At 42.9% G+C, this 23,710-nt stretch overlaps 1 protein-coding gene across 1 annotated transcript; it reads right to left on the bottom strand.

Moving 5' to 3' along the window:
* Nucleotides 1–103: 103 nt before the first annotated feature.
* On the bottom strand, nt 104–23,176 carry LOC115130883 (BEN domain-containing protein 4). Its single transcript, XM_029662440.2, has 5 exons — nt 22,408–23,176; nt 18,375–18,971; nt 17,324–17,415; nt 11,027–11,267; nt 104–4,185 (listed from the first exon to the last, which is right to left on the bottom strand). The coding sequence occupies exons 1-5, from the start codon at nt 22,919–22,921 to the stop codon at nt 3,953–3,955; spliced, it is 1,677 nt and encodes a 558-aa protein (XP_029518300.2). The 5' UTR covers nt 22,922–23,176; the 3' UTR covers nt 104–3,952.
* Between the last annotated feature and the right edge of the window lie 534 nt (nt 23,177–23,710).

Here is a 23,710-nt window from a genome sequence, read left to right on the forward strand (position 1 = left end):
AAATCCCCCAAAAATGACATAATTTAGAATAACAGAATGTATCACTTTATAATATCTGCTAAGTATGTGAGGTGATTGTATACATAAATCATGTATGATCAAGTCAAATAGGATGGAATGTTTATTTCATCATAAATAAAAACACAAGCATCATATTGTTGTAAAAATCTACTTGGGAGTTTCACAGTGTTGACACAGTCACTTGGAGAATAAAGGATTATTTGTCAGAATGTGCAGTAATCACAGGGAAATATTTACATTCAAAACAGTACGCGTCACGACAACAGAACCTCACTAACAAGGTCTCTGTGGCACTTTTCTACTTTGCTGAGGCATTTAAGAGAGAATACATATTTAAAGACTACCTTTACACACTTTTCAAAAGGGCTATTGTTATTAACAATTATGTTATTATTATAGTTATTCACCACACACACACTGCATGTCTTTGTTTTTCAATGTAACTTTACCAAGTTGTAGTCAACAGTAAAATGTTATACATTCAAATTTATAAAACGAGTGCAGTACACTATCGAAGGACATGAATGTCCCAAATTAAATAAGTATAATGAAAAACACAGCAGACTTCTCTCTCCCTATTGGTACAATGATTCACAATGAATCACTGCTTTGGTTGAAGCCACATTGATAGATATTTAGTATAGTTAAGGACTGTGAGAGAAAATGTTTGGTATTGATGAACATCTTCTTCACTTATTGACATTCTCTATTATAATCAACTCCAGAAATGACTGAAAGACCAGGAAGTAACATAATGATGAATTCTGCAACAGTTAGTATAATGGCAGGTGTTTCGGAAGGTGAAAGGCTCAAATCTCTTCATTAGATGTGTACTAGAGAGCTCTTCTCAATGGTCGCTTCTGTGACAGTTTGGGCAGCGCATTGAGGGATATCGACATTTTTAAATAGACAATTTCTTCTTCTTGTACTTCAAGTTTGAGTGTAGGTAGTTTGAAAATAAACTGAAAAGGTGCATACCAACAGCTACTATGCTGAAGTGTGTAAAGAACAGGTATAAAGTCAAGGTTGGTGATTTACTGCCACCTGCAGTTACGGAATGTTTGCTCTGGAGTATAATTAATTGGTTGACTGCCCCTGCTGTCCTGGATGGAATTCTATGATCCTTCCTTAACTCATAGCAAGTCCTACCCAGTTGATGACACCAAAATGGGGAAAGCCCTATGAGGAGCTGCCCATGCTGTCACAGAAGTGGCCATCGAGAGGAGCTCTCTACTACACATCTATGGTATATAATAATAATACAAATAATAAACTTGGTGGGTGCTTACATTTGTCCTATTTCACACAAGTGTGTATTAATTGGGAATGTGTTTTTTGCATATCCCACTCTCCCTGAGACACCTGTGGAGAGTGGAGTCACGGGTCAGGGTCTGCCATTATCAACGGTGACCATGGAGCAATTTGGGGTAAGTGCCTTACTCAAGGGCACATCAACAGATTTCTCACCTTGAGGATTCGAACTAGTAACCTTTCGGTTACTGCCCAAACGCTCTAACCGATAGACTACCTGTCGCCCTTATCTTATGATTTTAGTAGTCTAGAAGCAGTCTGACACTAGCTAGCATTATGGGTACTGTAGTTCTTGGAGTATAATTATAATATTATAGTCATTTAGCAAACCCAGTTAACACACATACAGTACACTATTCAGTATTATGTGGCAAACCCATAACTCAGTGATGCAAGCACCATGTTCTGAACAACTAAGTAATCAGAACTATAGATATACACATGGGTGTTAAAGTTTATCTTAAAGGTCCAATGCAGCCATTTTTATCTCAACATCAAATCATTTCAGGGTAACAGTTAAGTATCTTACTGTGATTGTTTTCAATTAAAATGGTAAAAAGGAAACAGAAATAGCTTCTTAACAAAGAGACTGTCTGTGAGTGGTCTGAGTGGGGAGGGGAAAACAGAAAACGATCTGTTATTGGCAGAGAGATTTGGAACTCTCTTTCTTATTGGTCTAACTAATTTACCACCTGGTGATGTCAACAGGCAGGCCAAAACTCCATCCCACCAAAACAGGCTGACATTTCTGGCAGTCGTTTCAAACAGCTCTTACACAATAAGGGCATTATTAGGATTTTCACAGTATTATTCCAACCTCCTAGTGCGGAAATATATATCAGACACAGGACATCTAGTTTTGACTGCACTGGACCTTTAAGGCATTTCAAATATAGTGTTTCTTGCTGTGTGTGTGTGTGTGTGTGTGTATGTGGGGGTATCATTCCAAAGTTTCAAACTAGTCTGGGCTTTTGTGGTTTTCTCTACCACCAATCTCTTGAATATTTACCATCAATGAATTGAAATGTATCACGATTAAATACAATCAATGGCAATCCATCAATCAATAGTCATCGTACAGTTGCACAAATCCTGCATGTCTACTTTAATTATCTTTGGTTAGCATAAGTTGCCTGGCTGATACCAAAGATCCAGGCCTCTGAGTCTGGGTAGGGAGGCTGTTTGATGTTGTCAGCACGATGTGTCAATAATGAAATGGGCTGTGCTTTTTCTGGTTGGTTCTCATCTGTCTTTCGTACCCAAACACCCACAGGCACAGCCACACACATCTGCCGGGCGCCGCCCCCTTCCAATACAATTGATGGCTTTTCAAACCCCCAGGAAAAAGTTTCAGAGAACCAACCAATGTAGCTGCTCTCTGAGACAACCGGAATATGACTTTCTGAAGACTGTCCTTAGACCAGTGGGGCGCAGTGTGTCGTGTACCACGTGGGTTTGGGCGTCAGCCAGAACATAATTACAAGAGGGAGTTTTGTCTAAAGTAGCCAACATAATTTATCTGTACAAGGAAGGATAATGTCTCATTTTCTCTTCTCATTACAGATATCATAACGACCATCTCAATCAGTACATCATAGTACAGTACATTCCAGTATATTCTTGGCAATGTTCTATAGCAAAAGGAAACTGTTATAATCCTCATTGAAAAACTACACACTAGATTTGTCTTAATTGTCATTTGGAAATGACCCAGCTACAGTCAGACCTACTGATTGCTGTAGCTCCCTTAGTTTGAGAAATTCTGTATTACTGTATGTAACCCTTTTCTAAAATGTTCCACAAAGCAATGGCACAAGGAAGACTGGGGGAAAACTAGCGTTGTAGTTTTACAAACAGTTGAATGCTTTCATGTAACTTAATAAATGCATATTACAACATTGGAACATTTGAGCAGAACCCCCCCCCCCAGAAAATAAGCCCCCAAAACAGCTGTTTTAGAATGTTCAATGGGGAGACTATTTCCTCTTGAATGTTGTTTGAATGTTATTTTCCTGCCCTGCTCTGTAGCATTACGGAAGAAGAGCAGGTTTGTACCAGTTGGTTCGGCCTACAGTTCTAACATTCTCATCCTCCATTGTCTTACGTCAGATAGCGTTAGTTTCGTCTGAACCAGTGTTATGATACTGATGACTTGTCACCACAGATGGTCTGTTTAGGATTCTACTGTTGTGGCTTGATGGAGTAGGCCTACATCACCATCTATTGGGCGTGTCGTGGACAACAGTTGTTTACAACTAGCATTGTAGCTAAGACTAACTCTAACCCTTTTCCTAACCTGCCACACTAATTATCCTAACCTGCTATGTAAACAAACCATCTGTGGTGACAAATCAGCAGCATCACCACCTCGGTTGAGGGACTAACATCGCGTAGGAGTGACGCCACATGTTAGAAGACAGTGGTCAGGATTAAATCCAAGTCGCGTTGTAGAGCAACGCCCTAAACAGCCAACAATGTGCCCTTTAAAGGTAATTTACGCTTGAGACAACATTTGCAGCGTTCACCATGAATGCGATCTCTGTGAAATTGCCTTTAAAAAGGCGCACTGTCGTAACGCACCTTCGATTGAATCCTGACCAAGGCTTCATTCCTTCTCCTTTCAATCCCCCAGGCCATTGTGAGAGCCCTTCAGGTACACTTCATCCTGTGACAGGGGCCCGTCGTAAGCCTCCATGTAAAGACTGCTAGTGCTACTGCCACTGCTGCCCAGGAAGGTGCCCACGGCCCGACCCTGGCGCGCATGGCCCACCGCGTCGCTGAACACCTTGTTGATCTGCTCCTCAGAAGGCATCCACCAGTCCGGGTTAGAGGCACAGTGCATTCGGATAAACTCTGAGGAGTACAAGTAAATATTTGTTATGATTAGAAAAACAAACTGCACAAAATTTGATGTTGCCAACATCTGTTCACCAATCTCTTTAGTAGCATACATGTTGCTGTAGTACCCATCTCTTTAATAGCATACGTTTTGCTGTAGTACCCATCTCTTTAGTAGCATACATGTTGCTGTAGTACCCATCTCTTTAGTAGCATACATGTTGCTGTAGTACCCATCTCTTTAGTAGCATACATGTTGCTGTAGTACCCATCTCTTTAATAGCATACATGTTGCTGTAGTACCCATCTCTTTAATAGCATACATGTTGCTGTAGTACCCATCTCTTTAGTAGCATACATGTTGCTATAGTACCCATCTCTTTAATAGCATACGTTTTGCTGTAGTACCCATCTCTTTAGTAGCATACATGTTGCTATAGTACCCATCTCTTTAGTAGCATACATGTTGCTATAGTACCCATCTCTTTAGTAGCATACATGTTGCTGTAGTACCCATCTCTTTAGTAGCATACATGTTGCTATAGTACCCATCTCTTTAGTAGCATACATGTTGCTGTAGTACCCATCTCTTTAGTAGCATACATGTTGCTGTAGTACCCGTGTCTTTAGTAGCATACATGTTGCTGTAGTACCCGTGTCTTTAGTAGCATACATGTTGCTGTAGTACCCATCTCTTTAGTAGCATACATGTTGCTGTAGTACCCGTGTCTTTAGTAGCATACATGTTGCTGTAGTACCCATCTCTTTAATAGCATACATGTTGCTGTAGTACCCATCTCTTTAGTAGCATACATGTTGCTGTAGTACCCGTGTCTTTAGTAGCATACATGTTGCTGTAGTACCCGTGTCTTTAGTAGCATACATGTTGCTGTAGTACCCATCTCTTTAATAGCATACATGTTGCTGTAGTACCCATCTCTTTAATAGCATACATGTTGCTGTAGTACCCGTGTCTTTAGTAGCATACATGTTGCTGTAGTACCCATCTCTTTAATAGCATACATATTGCTGTAGTACCCATCTCTTTAATAGCATACATGTTGCTGTAGTACCCATCTCTTTAGTAGCATACATGTTGCTGTAGTACCCATCTCTTTAGTAGCATACATGTTGCTATAGTACCCATCTCTTTAATAGCATACGTTTTGCTGTAGTACCCGTGTCTTTAGTAGCATACATGTTGCTGTAGTACCCATCTCTTTAATAGCATACATGTTGCTGTAGTAGCATACATGTTGCTGTAGTACCCATGTCTTTAGTAGCATACATGTTGCTGTAGTACCCATCTCTTTAGTAGCATACATGTTGCTGTAGTACCCGTGTCTTTAGTAGCATACATGTTGCTGTAGTACCCATCTCTTTAATAGCATACATGTTGCTGTAGTACCCATCTCTTTAATAGCATACATGTTGCTGTAGTACCCGTGTCTTTAGTAGCATACATGTTGCTGTAGTACCCATCTCTTTAATAGCATACATGTTGCTGTAGTACCCATCTCTTTAATAGCATACATGTTGCTATAGTACCCATCTCTTTAATAGCATACATGTTGCTGTAGTACCCATCTCTTTAATAGCATACATGTTGCTGTAGTACCCATCTCTTTAATAGCATACATGTTGCTGTAGTACCCGTGTCTTTAGTAGCATACATGTTGCTGTAGTACCCGTGTCTTTAGTAGCATACATGTTGCTGTAGTACCCGTGTCTTTAGTAGCATACATGTTGCTGTAGTACCCATACATGTTGTCTTTAGTAGCATACATGTTGCTGTTACCCGTGTCTTTAGTAGCATACATGTTGCTGTAGTACCCGTGTCTTTAGTAGCATACATGTTGCTGTAGTACCCATCTCTTTAGTAGCATACATGTTGCTGTAGTACTTTAATAGCATACATGTCTTTAGTAGCATACATGTTGCTGTAGTACCCATCTCTTTAGTAGCATACATGTTGCTGTAGTACCCATCTCTTTAGTAGCATACATGTTGCTGTAGTACCAATAGTACCCATCTCTTTAGTAGCATACATGTTGCTGTAGTACCCATCTCTTTAGTAGCATACATGTTGCTGTAGTACCAATCTCTTTAGTAGCATACATGTTGCTGTAGTACCCATCTCTTTAGTAGCATACATGTTGCTGTAGTACCTCTTTAGTAGCATACATGTTGCTGTCTTTAGTAGCATACATGTTGCTGTAGTACCCATCTCTTTAGTAGCATACATGTTGCTGTAGTACCCATCTCTTTAGTAGCATACATGTTGCTGTAGTACCCATCTCTTTAGTAGCATACATGTTGCTGTAGTACCCATCTCTTTAGTAGCAAACATGTTGCTGTAGTACCCATGTCTTTAGTAGCATACATGTTGCTTTAGTAGCATACATGTTGCTGTAGTACCCATGTCTCTTTAGTAGCATACATGTTGCTTTACCCAGCAGTAGCATACATGTTGCTGTAGTACCCATCTCTTTAATAGCATACATGTTGCTGTAGTACCCATCTCTTTAGTAGCATACATGTTGCTGTAGTACCCATCTCTTTAGTAGCATACATGTTGCTGTAGTACATGTAGTACCCGTGTCTTTAGTAGCATACATGTTGCTGTAGTACCCATCTCTTTAGTAGCATACATGTTGCTGTGCTGTAGTACATGTTGCTGTAGTACCCGTGTCTTTAGTAGCATACATGTTGCTGTAGTACCCATCTCTTTAGTAGCATACATGTTGCTGTAGTACCCATCCTTTAGTAGCATACTCTTTACCAATCTCTTTAGTAGCATACATGTTGCTGTAGTACCCATCTCTTTAATAGCATACATGTTGCTGTATCTCTTTAGTAGCATACATGTTGCTATAGTAGTAGTAGCATACATGTTGCATACATGTTGCTTATTTTTCTGTAGTACCCATCTCTTTAGTAGCATACATGTTGCTGTAGTACCCATCTCTTTAGTAGCATACATGTTGCTGTAGTATGTTGCTGTAGTACCCGTGCTTTAGTAGCATACATGTTGCTGTAGTACCCATCTCTTTAGTAGCATACATGTTGCTGTAGTACCCGCAGTAGCATACATGTTGCTGTAGTTCTTTAGTAGCATACATGTTGCTGTAGTACCCATCTCTTTAGTACCCGTAGCATACATGTTGCTGTAGTACCCATGTCTTTAGTAGCATACATGTTGCTGTAGTACCCATCTCTTTAATAGCATACATGTTGCTGTAGTACCCATCTCTTTAGTAGCATACATGTTGCTGTAGTACCCATGTCTTTAGTAGCATACATGTTGCTGTAGTACCCATCTCTTTAATAGCATACATGTTGCTGTAGTACCCATCTCTTTAGTAGCATACATGTTGTAGTACTGTTGCTGTAGTACTCTCTTTAATAGCATACATGTTGCTGTAGTACCCATCTCTTTAGTAGCATACATGTTGCATCTCTTTACCCATCTCTTTAATAGCATACATGTTGCTGTAGTACCCATCTCTTTAGTAGCATACATGTTGCTGTAGTACCCCCATCTCTTTAGTGTCTTTAGTAGCATACATGTTGCTGTAGTACCCATCTCTTTAATAGCATACATGTTGCTGTAGTACCCATCTCTTTAGTAGCATACATGTTGCTGTAGTACCCATCTCTTTAATAGCATACATGTTGCTGTAGTACCCATCTCTTTAGTAGCATACATGTTGCTGTAGTACCCATCTCTTTAGTAGCATACATGTTGCTGTAGTACCCATCTCTTTAATAGCATACATGTTGCATACCCATGTCTTTAGTTACATGTTGCTGTAGTACCCATCTCTTTAGTAGCATACATGTTGCTGTAGTACCCATCTCTTTAGCATAGCATCTTTAGTAGCATACATGTTGCTGTAGTACCCATCTCTTTAGTAGCATACATGTTGCTATAGTACCCATCTCTTTAATAGCATACATGTTGCTGTAGTACCCATCTCTTTAGTAGCATACATGTTGCTGTAGTACCCATAGCATTCTTTTTGCTGTAGTACCCACCTCTTTAGTAGCATACATGTTGCTGTAGTACCCATCTCTTTAGTAGCATACATGTTGCTGTAGTACCCATCTCTTTAGTAGCATACATGTTGCTGTAGTACCCATCTCTTTAATAGCATACATGTTGCTGTAGTACCCGTGTCTTTAGTAGCATACATGTTGCTGTAGTACCCATCTCTTTAATAGCATACATGTTGCTGTAGTACCCATCTCTTTAATAGCATACATGTTGCTGTAGTACCCATCTCTTTAATAGCATACATGTTGCTGTAGTACCCATCTCTTTAATAGCATACATGTTGCTGTAGTACCCATCTCTTTAGTAGCATACATGTTGCTGTAGTACCATCTCTTTAGTAGCCATGTTGCTATAGTACCCATCTCTTTAGTAGCATTCTTTTTGCTGTAGTACCCACCTCTTTAGTAGCATACATGTTGTAGCATTCTTTTTGCTGTAGTACCCACCTCTTTAGTAGCATACATGTTGCTATAGTACCCATCTCTTTAGTAGCATTATTTTTTCTGTAGTACCCACCTCTTTAGTAGCATACATGTTGCTGTAGTACCCATCTCTTTAGTAGCATACATGTAGTACCCGTAGTAGCATACATGTTGCTGTAGTACCCTTTATCTCATTTAGTAGCATACATGTTGCTGTAGTACCCATGTTTAATAGCATACATGTTGCTGTAGTACCCATCTCTTTAGTAGCATACATGTTGCATAGTAGCATACATGTTGCTGTAGTACCCGTGTCTTTAATAGCATACATGTTGCTGTAGTACCCGTGTCTTTAGTAGCATACATGTTGCTGTAGTACCCATCTCTTTAATAGCATACATGTTGCTGTAGTACCCATCTCTTTAATAGCCTACATGTTGCTGTAGTACCCGTGTCTTTAGTAGCATACATGTTGCTGTAGTACCCATCTCTTTAATAGCATACATGTTGCTGTAGTACCCATCTCTTTAGTAGCATACATGTTGCTGTAGTACATGTTGCTGTAGTACCCATCTCTTTAATAGCATACATGTTGCTGTAGTACCCATCTCTTTAGTAGCATACATGTTGCTGTAGTACATGTTGCTGTAGTACCCATCTCTTTAATAGCATACATGTTGCTGTAGTACCCATCTCTTTAGTAGCATACATGTTGCTATAGTACCCATCTCTTTAGTAGCATACGTTTTGCTGTAGTACCCATCTCTTTAGTAGCATACATGTTGCTATAGTACCCATCTCTTTAGTAGCATACATGTTGCTATAGTACCCGTGTCTTTAATAGCATACATGTTGCTGTAGTACCCATCTCTTTAATAGCATACATGTTGCTGTAGTACCCATCTCTTTAGTAGCATACATGTTGCTGTAGTACCCGTCTCTTTAATAGCATACATGTTGCTGTAGTACCCATCTCTTTAGTAGCATACATGTTGCTGTAGTACCCATCTCTTTAGTAGCATACATGTTGCTGTAGTACCCATCTCTTTAATAGCATACATGTTGCTGTAGTACCCGTGTCTTTAGTAGCATACATGTTGCTGTAGTACCCATCTCTTTAATAGCATACATGTTGCTGTAGTACCCATCTCTTTAATAGCATTCTTTTTGCTGTAGTACCCACCTCTTTAGTAGCATACATGTTGCTGTAGTACCCATCTCTTTAGTAGCATACATGTTGCTATAGTACCCATCTCTTTAATAGCATACATGTTGCTGTAGTACCCATCTCTTTAGTAGCATACATGTTGCTATAGTACCCATCTCTTTAGTAGCATTCTTTTTGCTGTAGTACCCACCTCTTTAGTAGCATACATGTTGCTGTAGTACCCATCTCTTTAGTAGCATACATGTTGCTATAGTACCCATCTCTTTAGTAGCATACATGTTGCTGTAGTACCCATCTCTTTAATAGCATACATGTTGCTGTAGTACCCGTGTCTTTAGTAGCATACATGTTGCTGTAGTACCCATCTCTTTAATAGCATACATGTTGCTGTAGTACCCATCTCTTTAATAGCATACATGTTGCTGTAGTACATGTTGCTGTAGTACGTCTCTTTAGTAGCATACATGTTGCTGTAGTACCCGTCTCTTTAATAGCATACATGTTGCTGTAGTACCCATCTCTTTAATAGCATACATGTTGCTGTAGTACCCGTGTCTTTAGTAGCATACATGTTGCTGTAGTACCCGTGTCTTTAGTAGCATACATGTTGCTGTAGTACCCATCTCTTTAATAGCATACATGTTGCTGTAGTACCCGTGTCTTTAGTAGCATACATGTTGCTGTAGTACCCGTGTCTTTAGTAGCATACGTTTTGCTGTAGTTCCCATCTCTTTAATAGCATACATGTTGCTGTAGTACCCATCTCTTTAATAGCATACATGTTGCTATAGTACCCATCTCTTTAGTAGCATACGTTTTGCTGTAGTACCCATCTCTTTAGTAGCATACATGTTGCTATAGTACCCATCTCTTTAATAGCATACATGTTGCTGTAGTACCCATCTCTTTAATAGCATACGTGTTGCTGTAGTACCCATCTCTTTAATAGCATACATGTTGCTGTAGTACCCATCTCTTTAATAGCATACGTGTTGCTGTAGTACCCATCTCTTTAATAGCATACATGTTGCTATAGTACCCATCTCTTTAGTAGCATACGTTTTGCTGTAGTTCCCATCTCTTTAGTAGCATACATATTGCTGTAGTACCCATCTCTTTAATAGCATACATGTTGCTGTAGTACCCATCTCTTTAATAGCATACATGTTGCTGTAGTACCCATCTCTTTACTAGAGATGCCGCCAGTACCTCTGAGGCAGGTGACTTTGACGGGGTTGAGGGGCCGTCTCTCCGGCCCAGGCTCTCCTGAGTGAACTGAGCGTTTCCTCTTGCCCAGGCCGCACGAGTACTTGAGCTCGTCCGTAGTGAAGACGAAGCGGATCAGGTAGCGCAGCAGCCGCCGGCCATCTTTCTTGGAGGAGTTGACTGCCTCGTCCCACTGCTTGTTGGTGATGAAGAGGGGGTAGTTCCCCAGGAGCTGTTTACTGCCCTGAGGAGGGGTATGAAGAAGTGAAGAGGGTGAGAATGACAGGAGGTAGGTGAGGGAAAGACGGCTCATAATAATGGCTGGAATGGAATGGTATAAAACCATGTTTTTGATGTGTTTGATACCATTCCATTTATTCAGTTTCAGCCATTACTATTAACCTGTCCACCCCATTTAAATTGCCACAAACCACAACTGGTGAGAATGGAACGGCTTAGTTATGAGCTCTGAGTACCCTGCCATAGAGCCACCAGGGTTGGGGAAAATTCCATTTCAGTTCCGCCAATTCAGAAAGTCAACTGAAATTCCTTTTCCATTTTTTTCCTCATTGAAAAGCAATGAAACGAAAAAGGAAAATTGGAATTGGATTACAGTTGATTGACTGAATTGAAATGGAATTGACCCCAACCCTGAGGGGCACTAGCAGGGTATTGAAAAGTGCATTCAAGCTGTCAAAGCATTCAGAAGAAGTGCAGTCATTCATGTGTTATAACAAGGTTGTTAACGTCATGCTCAATATGTGATGGAGAACTATGATATTTTTTAGTTAGTCTAGTTTCTCAAATAAATCTAAAGCATTAATTGTGCTATACACCTGATACCAACAATAACCAGTTCCTATCGTTGTAAACCCATTGCCCCATAGAACAAGAAGTTATTGCCAGATGTAACGGCAATGTTGAGGAAAAGGCGGTGGTGGTGTCCATGAACCTTTTCTCCATTTAACAGAACCTATTTTTATCTTGTTATGCAACACTGTTGCAAGATTATATTTTCACATCCGTAATAGAGAAGCTGATTTGAATGGCAGTTTCACATCTTGTGCCACTAGTTTCGGTTTTATCTATAAAGCTGCTGTGCAACTGAGTTGAACATCACTTAAAGGGAGTCAGTGAAAACATCCCCAAAAAATCTATATATCCACTCCCCTATTTAACTGGGCTTTTAAGTGATTGCTTACTCCAAAATCAAAGTGTGTTAGACTGTCAGAGAGGAGTCCATGCCCAATGCCATTTGATGTGTCGGTCTAGCTATATGCTCGATTAAAACATGAATGGGAAAGATAGGCCCCAGTTAATTTCACATTTTAAATGGATCTATATAACAGATTGTGAAACTCTTTCTAATAGTGGACTACTTTTGAGGTCTCAAAATGTCTGACAAACTAGGATGGGGGTGGAGACGACAACGCTTCTCATGCTTCTCATGCCGAGAAAGCCACCAAGGTGAGTAGGTGATATTTAAGGCCCATTAGAGTAAGGCACATTAGAAAGACACAAACTAAGTGAGGGGTCATTCCGTTACATACAGTAAGAAAACACATCTGGAAAACACAAACCTCATATAATGTTTTCTGTTCTTCTTCCTGTAGAGATAGAGCGCTCTTTAGATCTAAAAGTTCACCCTGGTGTCTTATTTTGCATCTCTCATGTAACATCTATAATATACACATTGGCCGTGTCCGAATAGCCGTACTAAGCTTCTAAATAGTAGACATTTTGAGTATGCAAAAATAGAAAGTTTTATGGTATGTGAAATTTCAGAAATGTAGTATGCTATATAAAGGATGTCATACTGTACTCACTTCGGCTTTTCTGAAATGAGTATGGCTGGGGTCCTCCCTGGGTCAGCCCTAGCCCTCCCTGACCCTCTCCACCCATCTCCCTGGGGCAGGGAGCTGGCTGGATGGAGTTGCGTCCCCTGGCGGCCTTGGCAGGGTTTGCTCCGACTCCCCTCCCTGGGGGTCGCCCCCAGCCCTACCTGGCCCTCTGGAGCTATCTCTCATTCAATTCAATGAAGCCCAGGTAAATGGTTGGAGTGATTAGGACTCTCTTGGAATTCATGATTCACCTGAGAGGGCCCCTGTCGGCCGGCTTCTAAATGGTTCCTCGCTCCCCACGTGGATTGGCCTCCATCGGTGGAGGCACTTTCGGAGACGGTTCACCTTTGGTGACTCTAGATAACCTTGAGCCGATCGCGCGCCCTTTGTGGCGGTGACGCTCCAATAGCGTATCTTAAAGTTGCTGCAGTTAAAAAGCCTATAGTTGGATCTCGGGACCGCCTGTCCCAGCCCCTGCCTCTTGTTGCTCCCTTGATGTGCCTAATTGAATGTCCTGTGTGGTCCAAAGCGTTGACTTTGAAAACATTTGTGTTCAAAGTAGGCCCGGTCACTTGAATACCTCAGCTAGGATTAATGGAATAGGACTTTGGTTCTATTTTGTGGGTTTTTCTTCTGAACTGGGGTCATGATTAAGAGGGACGGACGGGGGGCATTCGTATTGTGTCACTAGAGGTGAAATTCTTGGACCGGTGCAAGACGGACAAAAGTGAAAGCTTTTGCCAAGAATGTTTTCATTAATCAAGAACAAAAGTTAGCGGTCCGAAGATACCTTTGTATTTCCCGACCCCCAAAAAATTGTATGTCACTCCAGGGGCTCATCAAACAGAGTAAAAAACAATGTACACTCCTAGCCATGGTATTTGTGGACTTTGTGAAGGCTTTCGACTCGGCATTGCATGAGCACCTTCTGGGTGTTCTTGAGTAAAGGGGCCTTGACCGGCACATCATGGAGTTGATCGGGAGCATCTATGAGAACAGCATAACAAGAGTCATTCTCGATGGAGTGAAATCCTTGATGATTGACATGTTGGTCCGGGTTAAGCAATACGATCCAAGGTCGCAGGTGCTGTTCAGTCCAGACACTCGAACGCCAGGGCTCTGGGGTCGGGCCAGAAGACCGCCAGACTACCACTTTAGTTTTTGCCGATGACTTGGTACTGTTGAACAGCTCGGTGAAAGGTATGGGAAAAAAACATGGCAATTCTGGAACAATATTGCCAACTGATGGAGTTGAGAGTTCAACCCAGAAAGTGCCATAGTTTCTTAATTGAGAAAGGCGGTAATGACAAGGGCAAGTCCTCATTCAAGGTTAATGACTGTTTATCCTGGAAACTGAATGGAGAGGACTTGCACTTAATTGGGCGTGAGGAATCCTAAAAATATCTTGGAATGCAAGTGAACCCGTAGGCAGGCATTGATAAACCGAAACTGATCGGGCTACTTCATGACTGGATATGCAAGATCGGATGGGCGGTGCTAAAACCTTCTCAGAAGTTCTTTCACTGTCCCGAGGCTAATCTACAGAGCTGACCACAGCAACCTAAAGGGGGTCGACCTGACCAAAATAGATGGAATGATAAGAACCACTGTGAAAGAATGGCTCCCCCACCCACGAGCACATGTAAGGGGTTGCTCTATGTGAAACACCGATACGGGGGTCTAGGTATCGTGAAGCTGGCCCCCCAGATTACATCGATCCAGGCCAGAAGGATCCACCGGCAGATGAGGGAATATGGCTGCAAGCCGGTGAGAGCGACACAAAGATGCCCTCCCTCGACAACAACACAACTGGCTTAGTGACGCTGCATTTCCCAATACCGTGTGATTGGAGGCAGGAAGAAATGTGAAAATGGATATGCCTGTCAACTCAAGGTGTGGGGACGCAGGCCTTTGGCCGTGATAAGATCAGCAAAACTAGGCTTACCTCCTCAGTGGGATTCGGCCAGTATAACAATGGACTGAAGTTGAGGGCAAATGTCTATCCTACTCGGGAGATGTTCAAAAGGGGAAGGCCGGAGAAGGATTCCTCTTGGAGGCACTTTCCAGCCCTGTATGAATCTTGCTGACATATACTGGGTCGATGCCAGTTGATCCAAGGAGCCCGCATAAATAGGCACAACAGGGTGTGTGACCTATCAGTAACGGAAGCCGAAAGCAGCGGATGGAACGTTATCAAGGAGATACATATCTCCATGCTGGATGGGAGACTAAGGAAACCAGACTTGATATTCGTGAAAAATGGTGCCGCTTTGGTGGTTGACGTTACAGTGCGATACGAAGACGCCGTTGACACCGTCGAGGTGGCTAGATCGGAAAAGATTGCATACTACATCACTGTTGCTGCATCAATCATTAACAAGCTGCTGGGAGTCGATAGGGTCACCTTGTTTGGCTTCTTGAGAGGGGCCCTGAGCAAGTGGCCTACTCCTAACGATTAATTATTGCAAGCCATGGGACTATCTTGGTCTTGAAGGGCGGACTTCGCAAAGCTGGAAAAACAAAGAGTCCTGCTCTACTCCATAGATCTGCTGAGAGATGTCAATCGTGTAGATCGGCTCAGCGAAGAGGCACAGAGTGATGAAGGTGTTTAAACCACATCAGGCAAGTGGGTCTGATATTCCTCCCTACTCCATAGAAGGAAAACCCTAACCGTGGTCGGGAGTCCACTTATGTGTCCGTCAGAGCATGGTGGAATACAAGGGTTGGCCGGGACAAGATCCGATAAGAAGGGTAACTGACCCGGGCTATGTGTCCATTAGTGATTAACATGGGTAACTGGGATCCCGAGACTGTTTTAACAGAGTTGGTCCCCGTTAAGATATAGTACCTTGATGCTTAAACTATTTCCACTCTTTATCTCCCCCGTTATTCATGATCGATCTGTATAATCATCAACTTGATTTAGCCAAATATAGGATATATTTATTATATTAAATATTCTGTCATTCCTTAAAGGAGGTTATCTAGCAAGCTTAGCAACTTTGTTCATTTGACTTTTGTTGGACTGCCATTGCAAAGTTTGTATGATTCGACAACGCTATATGAGGGGTGCACTCCGTGTGTCCTAATTTAGATGTGTCCAGTTAGCCGACTGCTGAAATGCTACTGAATTAATTGAGGAACATAATGAACGGCCTGTTTTGCTATTCAAAACAATGTTGATGGCCATCAAAGATAATTCCTCTATCATTACTGAATATCAGTTTAATTTGCCCTGAAATCAAGGTGACAAGGTGGCGCAGCGACAATCTTATTTGCGGAGAACCCTGGCATAGTGACCATATCTTCGTTTTACACGCTTTAAATGGGCACTTCTGATTTTTGCCATATTTCCCGGACTCTCTGGATAAATATGAATTCTTCTCGGTATTGAAACAGGAAAATATGAATCCCTCCATGGAACAGAGTCCTGCAGGGGTAAACGGCTAGGTTGAACTCACCTGGCCCCTGGATCAGCCTAAATGTACTGTATGTCAAAGTGAAGCTATGGGACCGGCCTCGCCCAATAAATATCAAAGGGAAGAGGGGACTCAGAGGACCATGCACACAGAAGGAAGTAAACACTGGATGACACGATAAGGGCCGTCCTCTCGCAACACACATCCACCCATACACACACACATACAGTACGGTAACAAGCATCACAAACACAATCACACTGGCAAAACACACAGTCTTACACTTTCATATATTGGCAGAGGGCGCTACCATCCGATTCCTAGCCAAATAATCCCTCTTGTGTTGCCTTAGGTGTTCTCAAGTGCCGGACAGAAACAAGCAGTGAAAATAATACTGATTACCGCTCACCCCAGCTGAAGCACGCCGGTTAGTAGTGTCAGCCCTTGGCTCTCTCTTCTCCAGGGAAGTAATGCGTAGCACATTGATGACTAGACAGGGCGACTGACAGCCAGTCTGGAAGCCAGAAAAGGATCAGAACTACACTGACATGTGGCTAAACCGAATGACAAGCCTCGTTTAGCCAGTGCTCCTCATCTCAAAGTGAAGAAATTCAATGAAGCGGGTAAACGGTGGGCAACTTTGAGCCTCTTTAGGTAGCCAACTATTTACCAGATACACGGCTGGACCCCCAGCCCACTCCCGAGAGCTCCTGGCCATTGACTCCTTGTCAAAATTAATGAATGGCGGGAAACATTGCAATTGCACATTAGATGACGCATTCTCAGAATGGATGAGCTTAGTATGTTGATATTTGCACGTACTGCATTCGTTTTTTACTGAACAATACGTTCTAAATATAGTATGTAGTACAATTAATACACAGTATGCAGTAAGCAAGACAGATTTCAGACACGGCCAGTATGACTAGTGATAAAACATAAAAAGGTACAGTACAGTACCTGACAGAAACTGGAACAGACCAAGAGTATTTCTTTCTAGAAAGACACAGTCTGTGTTTTGAGACAAACTGATTTCTTGCCTCTGTTAGTTGTTCCTCTGCCATGGGCTGTATAAACTGGTCATGGTGCTGGAGAACAGTCTTGAAGAAGTCCAGCACATTCTGGCAGGGAGCTGGAAGGAAATCAGGGTTATAAAAGCCATCAAAAAGATTTGATTGAAGACACAGAAAGAATGTGATATATAAATGGAGTCCGGGGTGTCTAACTCTAAGTCGCTCTAGATAAGAGCATCTGCTTAATGACTAAAATGTCAAATACAGCCCCCCCCGAAATGATTGGGACAGTGACACGTTTTGGCTCTGTACTCCAGCACTTTGGATTTTAAATGATACAATGACTATTGACTATTGAGGTTAAAGTGCAGGCTGTCAGCTTTAATTTGATGGTATTTTGATCCATATCAGGTAAACCATTTACAAATTAAAACAGTTTTTGTACATAGTCCCCCCATTTTAGGGAACCAAAGGTATTGGGACAAATTCACTTCACTCAAACTTTTCTCCCCAAAGTTTCTTATTTTATTTATTTTTATTGACCCTTTATTTAACTAGGCAAGTCAGTTAAGAACAAATTCTTATTTACAAGGATGGCCTACCCCAGCCAAACCCTAACCCGGACGACACTGGGCCAAATGTGTGCCGCCCTATGGGACTCCCAATCACGACCGGTTGTGATACAGCCTGGAATCGAACCAGGGTCTGTAGTGACGCCTCTAGCACTGAGATAAAGTGCCTTAGACTGCTGCGCCACTCGGGAGCCCAGAAAAGCGCTGGAGTACAGAACCAAAACAACAACAAAAAATTCCAGAGGGCACTGTAAATCTTGAACTTGACATAAAAAGTTAGGTACTACACCACATGGTTACCCCCCTCATTTGGCACTGTGTCATTATTGTGACATGCTATGTCAAGACCCAAATCCACGGAGTTGTCTTGGGCAGCAAAATTAGCACATCGTCTCACTTGAGGCTTTTACGGGTGACAGCCTTCTATAGTATCCACATACCAAGTCACAATCTCACATGAATCTGCCTTTACTGGGTTCTATGATCCTGAAACCCCGGTACTGTACCTGGTATGTTGTCCATCTTGTTGCGCAGCTCTTCGTTCTCCTGCTGCAGACACAGCACCTCCTGCTCCAGCTCCACACAGCGAGGGCAGCAGCTCTCCTCCTCCTCCTCTTCCTCCTCCGGCAGGGTGGACGAGGGGTGGCCATACGAATCTGAGGGGGCCGGGGAGTTCCAGCCCCCAAGGTTGTGGCCCGGCGACCCCCTAGACTCGGGCTCAGCTGGTGGGCATCGCTCTCCCTCGAGGGCCGGGCCCGGGTGGGGCTGTTGGTTCCCGGTGAGCAGATAGCTCTGGAGGGACTCAGTGAAAATGCGAAGGAAGGCGGATGTTTGTTGTTGGCTCCAGTGGCTGTGCTGGGCTTCGTCATCAGGGTCGACGGTGGCGCTCTTCTCAAGACGTGGTGTGCCCAGGGTGGGGTAATTACCCCCGTGACCCGCGACTGGCCTTGACTCCGCCCCAGGTCCAGAGAGGCAGCTGTCCTCCTGCTTGATGTGGGAGGAGGGCAGAGGAGCTTGAGGCTCCACAAACCGGCCGTTGTTGTTGAGAAGAGTGAGGACCCGGCTACACTGCTGTGCGAAGGCATCCAAGATGAGGCGATTTTCTAGAGGAACAGAGAGCGAGTAGATAAAGATAGCCAAGACGTTCACTATGACATGAAGGCCAACCAGCATATTTTGGAGTCAACGTTTGGGCATCAACACATTTCTACATTTCCACAGTCCTTGATTACTTGGCATTGAATTGATAGCATGGATTTTTTTTAAACACAGAAGAGCGTGGACTAGATTAGTTGTTCATAATACTACAGTAGGATTGCTTCAGTCTTATCCCTTTCTCAGTCACCTCTACTTGACTCTCAAATTCTATGTAAAGGTGTTGGCGTTTCTGCTTCGCTGCTCTGGCTTCCTCCCCTCACCACCCTCACTCCCTCTATCTGGCTCTTCCTCTTTCTCTACAAGAGTCATATTTTACCCGAGTACAGGTTCCCTCCATTCAATGGCACTCTTGTACAAGGAAGCTGGTTGAGTCAGACGTCAATATCTAGGCCTACACTAGTCCTTCCCTTGCCATTGTTGCCTGTGCTTGCTCTTTGAGGGTTATAGCTTTGGTTGCAGTTGAGCACTTTTTGACAAATGCATTTGATTTGATGATATTTGATGCCCCCCCCCACCCCCCTCCTCCTCCTCTTGAGCTTAAATAATCACCCAAGCCAAACAAATGGGTTTATGATGCTACTGAGCGATAATATCATCCATAACAGCTCATAAAAACAGCTCTCCCTGTGTCCTTCTCCCAGCAGTCTCAGCACATCGGAATGAGATGATCTCGCACATCTCTCCTCTAATGATTACGAATGTGTTGCCTTCACACACAAAGAGACAAGGCAGGTAATTATGAGCGCAGACAGCTACCCACAGCGTCCTCGCTGCAACTGGGCGGGAGGCCTGGCACTCTGGCAGCCGCTGAGACGTGTCTATCGGCCTGGCGCAGATGTGTCGCATTTATTAATATGCGTGCCGTCTTTGTTTACCCGCCGAGATGTATCTGATATCATCCCCCGTGCCTCCGTCCCTCCCACCCGCCCCTCTTCTCTTGCTCCCTGGTAGTGTGCACGGGGAGACAGCCTCATAAAATGTCATTAAATACAACATGCTCCGCAGAGGCAAATTTATGAGCACCATTTATTTTAATCACAACTCTTTGGAAAAGCTTTTAAATGCAATTTGCTTTATTGTGTGTGGATCTCAGGGCTGGAGTCCTTGGGTTCCTCCTTCTGTCTGTGGGATGCAGAATGGGAAAGAAACACCACCTCTGTCTGACTGTCACCTCCAGGGAAATGTGCTCTTATCACTGGAATCATTCAATCACATGAATACTTAGTTGTGTTGGCTAGCTTTTGTCGTATGGTTAACAAAATATATACCCTTTTTGTACTATTGTGCCAAACTGACCCAAACGTTCTTGCTCGATTATTTTCTTTATGCGCTGTTCATTTCAGCATAATTACAACAGCTTGGTTTAGGTCAACTCGGTTGGCTCAGTGAGTGAAAAGTTCTGTACTGTATCGAATGCAGATACCTAATAACTGTGTAAAACTGGGCTTTGAATTGGGTTGTTAATTAAGACAAAATTGGAAGCCCCAGTACCATAGGAGCAGGTTAGTTATAACGTAGTGATTGTTCAGGGGAGCCTATAGGTCTACCATAGAGCATGTAATACTGTATGAGGCCTGTACTTTGTCACTGCCCTGGATAATGGCATGAGGCGACATTACAACTATTATACCAATTTGGCTTAATGCTACAGCACAGTGCTAACACAGTATAAGCTAGATAGTGCTGTGTCAGCGTAACAACAATCTCAGAATACTGAGCTCAACCTCCCCTGCTAGTGGAGCGATAAGGAGATCTATATCTGTGGGGGAAATATGATATCTGTTTCATTTAGTAACAAAACTGCTTCCGGCTCTGGTCAAAGGTAGTGCACTATAATAGGGATATGGTGGCAATTGGGACGCAGATCAAGGTTCCTATAGAAATAGAAGTGTAGTGTATTTCTATGCTTACTCTTCCTTTGAGAAACCAGTTTGCCCGCTTTTGCTCAAAAGAAGTGCACATCATTACAATGGATATTCACACAGACATAAACACAAACACACTTCAACAACTGCACAACCCTATCACTCATTAGAGCACACACAGACCCTATAGTGGGCCTACTCAGTCATGTCTGCTTATTTTCACTAGTACATAATATCTATCACAGGAAATTATAGAGAGATCGGAGATTGGAGATATGGGGGGATCAAATCAAATTTTGTCACACGCAACCAATACAACAGGTGTAGACCTTACCATGCTTACAACAAGCCCTTAACAACAATGTCGTTTTTTATCAAATAAGAGTTAAGAAAATATTGACTAAATAAACTAAAGTAACACAATAAAATAACAATAACAAGGATATATATACAGGGGGTACTGGTACAGCGTCAATGTGCGGGGGTACAGGTTAGTCGAGGTAATTGAGGTAATATGTACATGTAGGTGTAACAGTATAACTTTAGACTGTTCCCTCGCCCATACCCGGGCGCGAACCAAGGACCCTCTGCACACATCAACAACAGTCACCCACGAAGCACCGTTACCCATCGCTCCACAAAAGCCGCGGCCCTTGCAGAGCAAGGGGAACCACTACTTCAAGGTCTCAGAGCAAGTGACGTCACCGATTGAAACGCTATTTAGCGCGCACCACCGCTAACTAAGCTAGCCGTTTCACATCCGTTACATAGGTAGGGGTATCCATTGATAATAAACAGCGAGTAGCAGCAGTGTAAAGTGGATTCAGGTGTTCCTAATGTTTTGTACACTTAGTGTATAGTTACTACTCTCTGCTGGACTGATATGCCATTATGGTTTAATTTGTTGTTCTATGACTATTTTATTAGGCTATCTGTATCATTTTAGCCTACAATACCTCAAATAGGCCTAGGCCCTACTTGTGGTGAATCAATATTTGTTTTTGTGCACAATACAAAAAACCTTAACCAAAAACTGTTGTTTGACAACAAATTTGTGTCATTTTGGGTCAACCATGCAAATAGCCTACCTAGTAAGGTCTGGATATGGCTAAATACATACAGCATATTTTAAAATGTGTGTTTTATTACACTCATAGAAAAAAAGCTGCCCCCATAGGAGAACCCTTTGAAGAACCATTTTTTGTTCCAGGTTAAACACTTTTGGTTCCAGGTAGAACCCTTTCCCCAGATAATTCTACATGGAATCCAAAAGAGTTATACCTGGAACCAAAAAAAATCCTATGAGGACAGCCGAATAGGCTTTTTGGGACCCTTTTTTCTGTGTGGGAAAGGATTGTAATACTAACCAGAGAATGTATTTCTAACAGTGGTTGCATTGCATTTACGCGCACAGGCAACAGGCCTAGACATCCTCTAGTCTAGTCCAACACCTAATTTCTAAAATAAAGGCTAAACTTTTCCTAATTTCACTTTCTCAACAAGTTTGAAAACATACCTGAGCTTATCCCGTAAGTGCAGTCGGGAGATTCGTGGTTGAGCGCGGCTTTTCCAGGCGAATACGTGGGGTCCTGGCGCACCGCGGTGCCGCTGCCGACCCTCTCCTGGAAGCCAAGTGATGCTGCCGCCACACTCCCCACTGTTGCTGAGGTAGATGTCGCGGCTCTACTGCTGGGCCTGTTATCGCATGGGAAACGCTGTTGCTGCTGCAGCTGCGGTGTCGCGAGATACTGGCTGCTGCTGCTGATGGTGAGGGAGGTTTGGTGGAGCTGCTGCCGCTGTTGCTGATACTGTTGTTGATACGGATGATGGTGATTGAGATTATGATTGTAGTGATGACCGCCTCCGTCTCCCAGCAGTGGGATATCGACCATTGTGGGTCTGTCGAACCGCGCCTTCCCCACCAACCGCTTGTTTGGGAAGGTCTTGAGGCTGCTGTATGGACCCCGCTGCTGACTGCACATCTTTGGGGCGCAGAGACCCTCGTCGGCTGGTTGCATTTCCCCCTCCATCACTGCAAGTTTCAACACGCAGTGGTGACTCGAGCTCGCTCTTGTCGCGTCCTTGTCTGGTGACTGGTTATTTTTTTCGTCACCGTCTCGCTGTCTGGCTCAGTTTCCCCCCCAGTAGTGCACTTTAATATTCAGAGGGTGGGCTAATTTACTGACAAGACAGAGCTCCAATCCCCAGACGGGGGGCGCCGCGTTAAAAAGTGATTGTGCCAAGCGGGAAATACAGGCGCGATCTGCACACCTCGCTGTCTGTACATTGTGTCTCTAATAGTCGTCATGAGCATACAGTTTTAAAGCAAAATTATATCGATGAAACTATAGCGGCCATTTTGCCTCTGAGGACAAGCTGGGTGAAGAGAGAATATGCTACCCCTTCACTATGACAACGGCCTCAAAGAAGTGTGTCTATAAAAATGACAGCTAAAATTAATAGGATAGCCTAATTGGGTTGTGTTTGGCTTTTGGAATGTTTGAAATAACCTACATGAGACCAAACATGGCATGATTGTGTACCTTTACATGTACACCAACAATTCGATATTAAAGTGATTATAGCAGAAGGCCAAGTATGGCATTAGTCATGTAAACCCTTTACTCTGTTTATCTTAATCGCCGTAAAGTCATAATCGAAGTAAGCATACGCCGATTAAAACACTTGGTTTTCTGAGCAATCTTTCGAATTATTAGGACATGTAAACAGTTTAAATCCGCGTTCCATGGGTTTATTTGATCTGCGCATGTGCCTGCACCGGGTAGCGCAAGCCTCCCTAAGCGCAAGTGAGGTGAGTT

The sequence above is a fragment of the Oncorhynchus nerka genome, linkage group LG6 (assembly GCF_034236695.1).
Source record: "Oncorhynchus nerka isolate Pitt River linkage group LG6, Oner_Uvic_2.0, whole genome shotgun sequence".
NCBI lineage: Eukaryota > Metazoa > Chordata > Actinopteri > Salmoniformes > Salmonidae > Oncorhynchus > Oncorhynchus nerka.

Excerpts from the sequence above, each read along its gene's own strand:
- LOC115130883 (XM_029662440.2), bottom strand. The coding sequence starts at position 22,921 with ATGGAGGGGGAAATGCAACCAGCCGACGAGGGTCTCTGCGCCCCAAAG. Across the intron at positions 11,268-17,323 it reads CAGAGGAACAACTAACAGAG|GGCAGTAAACAGCTCCTGGG; the intron begins GCAAGAAATCAG and ends ACCCCTCCTCAG. Across the intron at positions 4,186-11,026 it reads CAAAGTCACCTGCCTCAGAG|AGTTTATCCGAATGCACTGT; the intron begins GTACTGGCGGCA and ends TGTACTCCTCAG.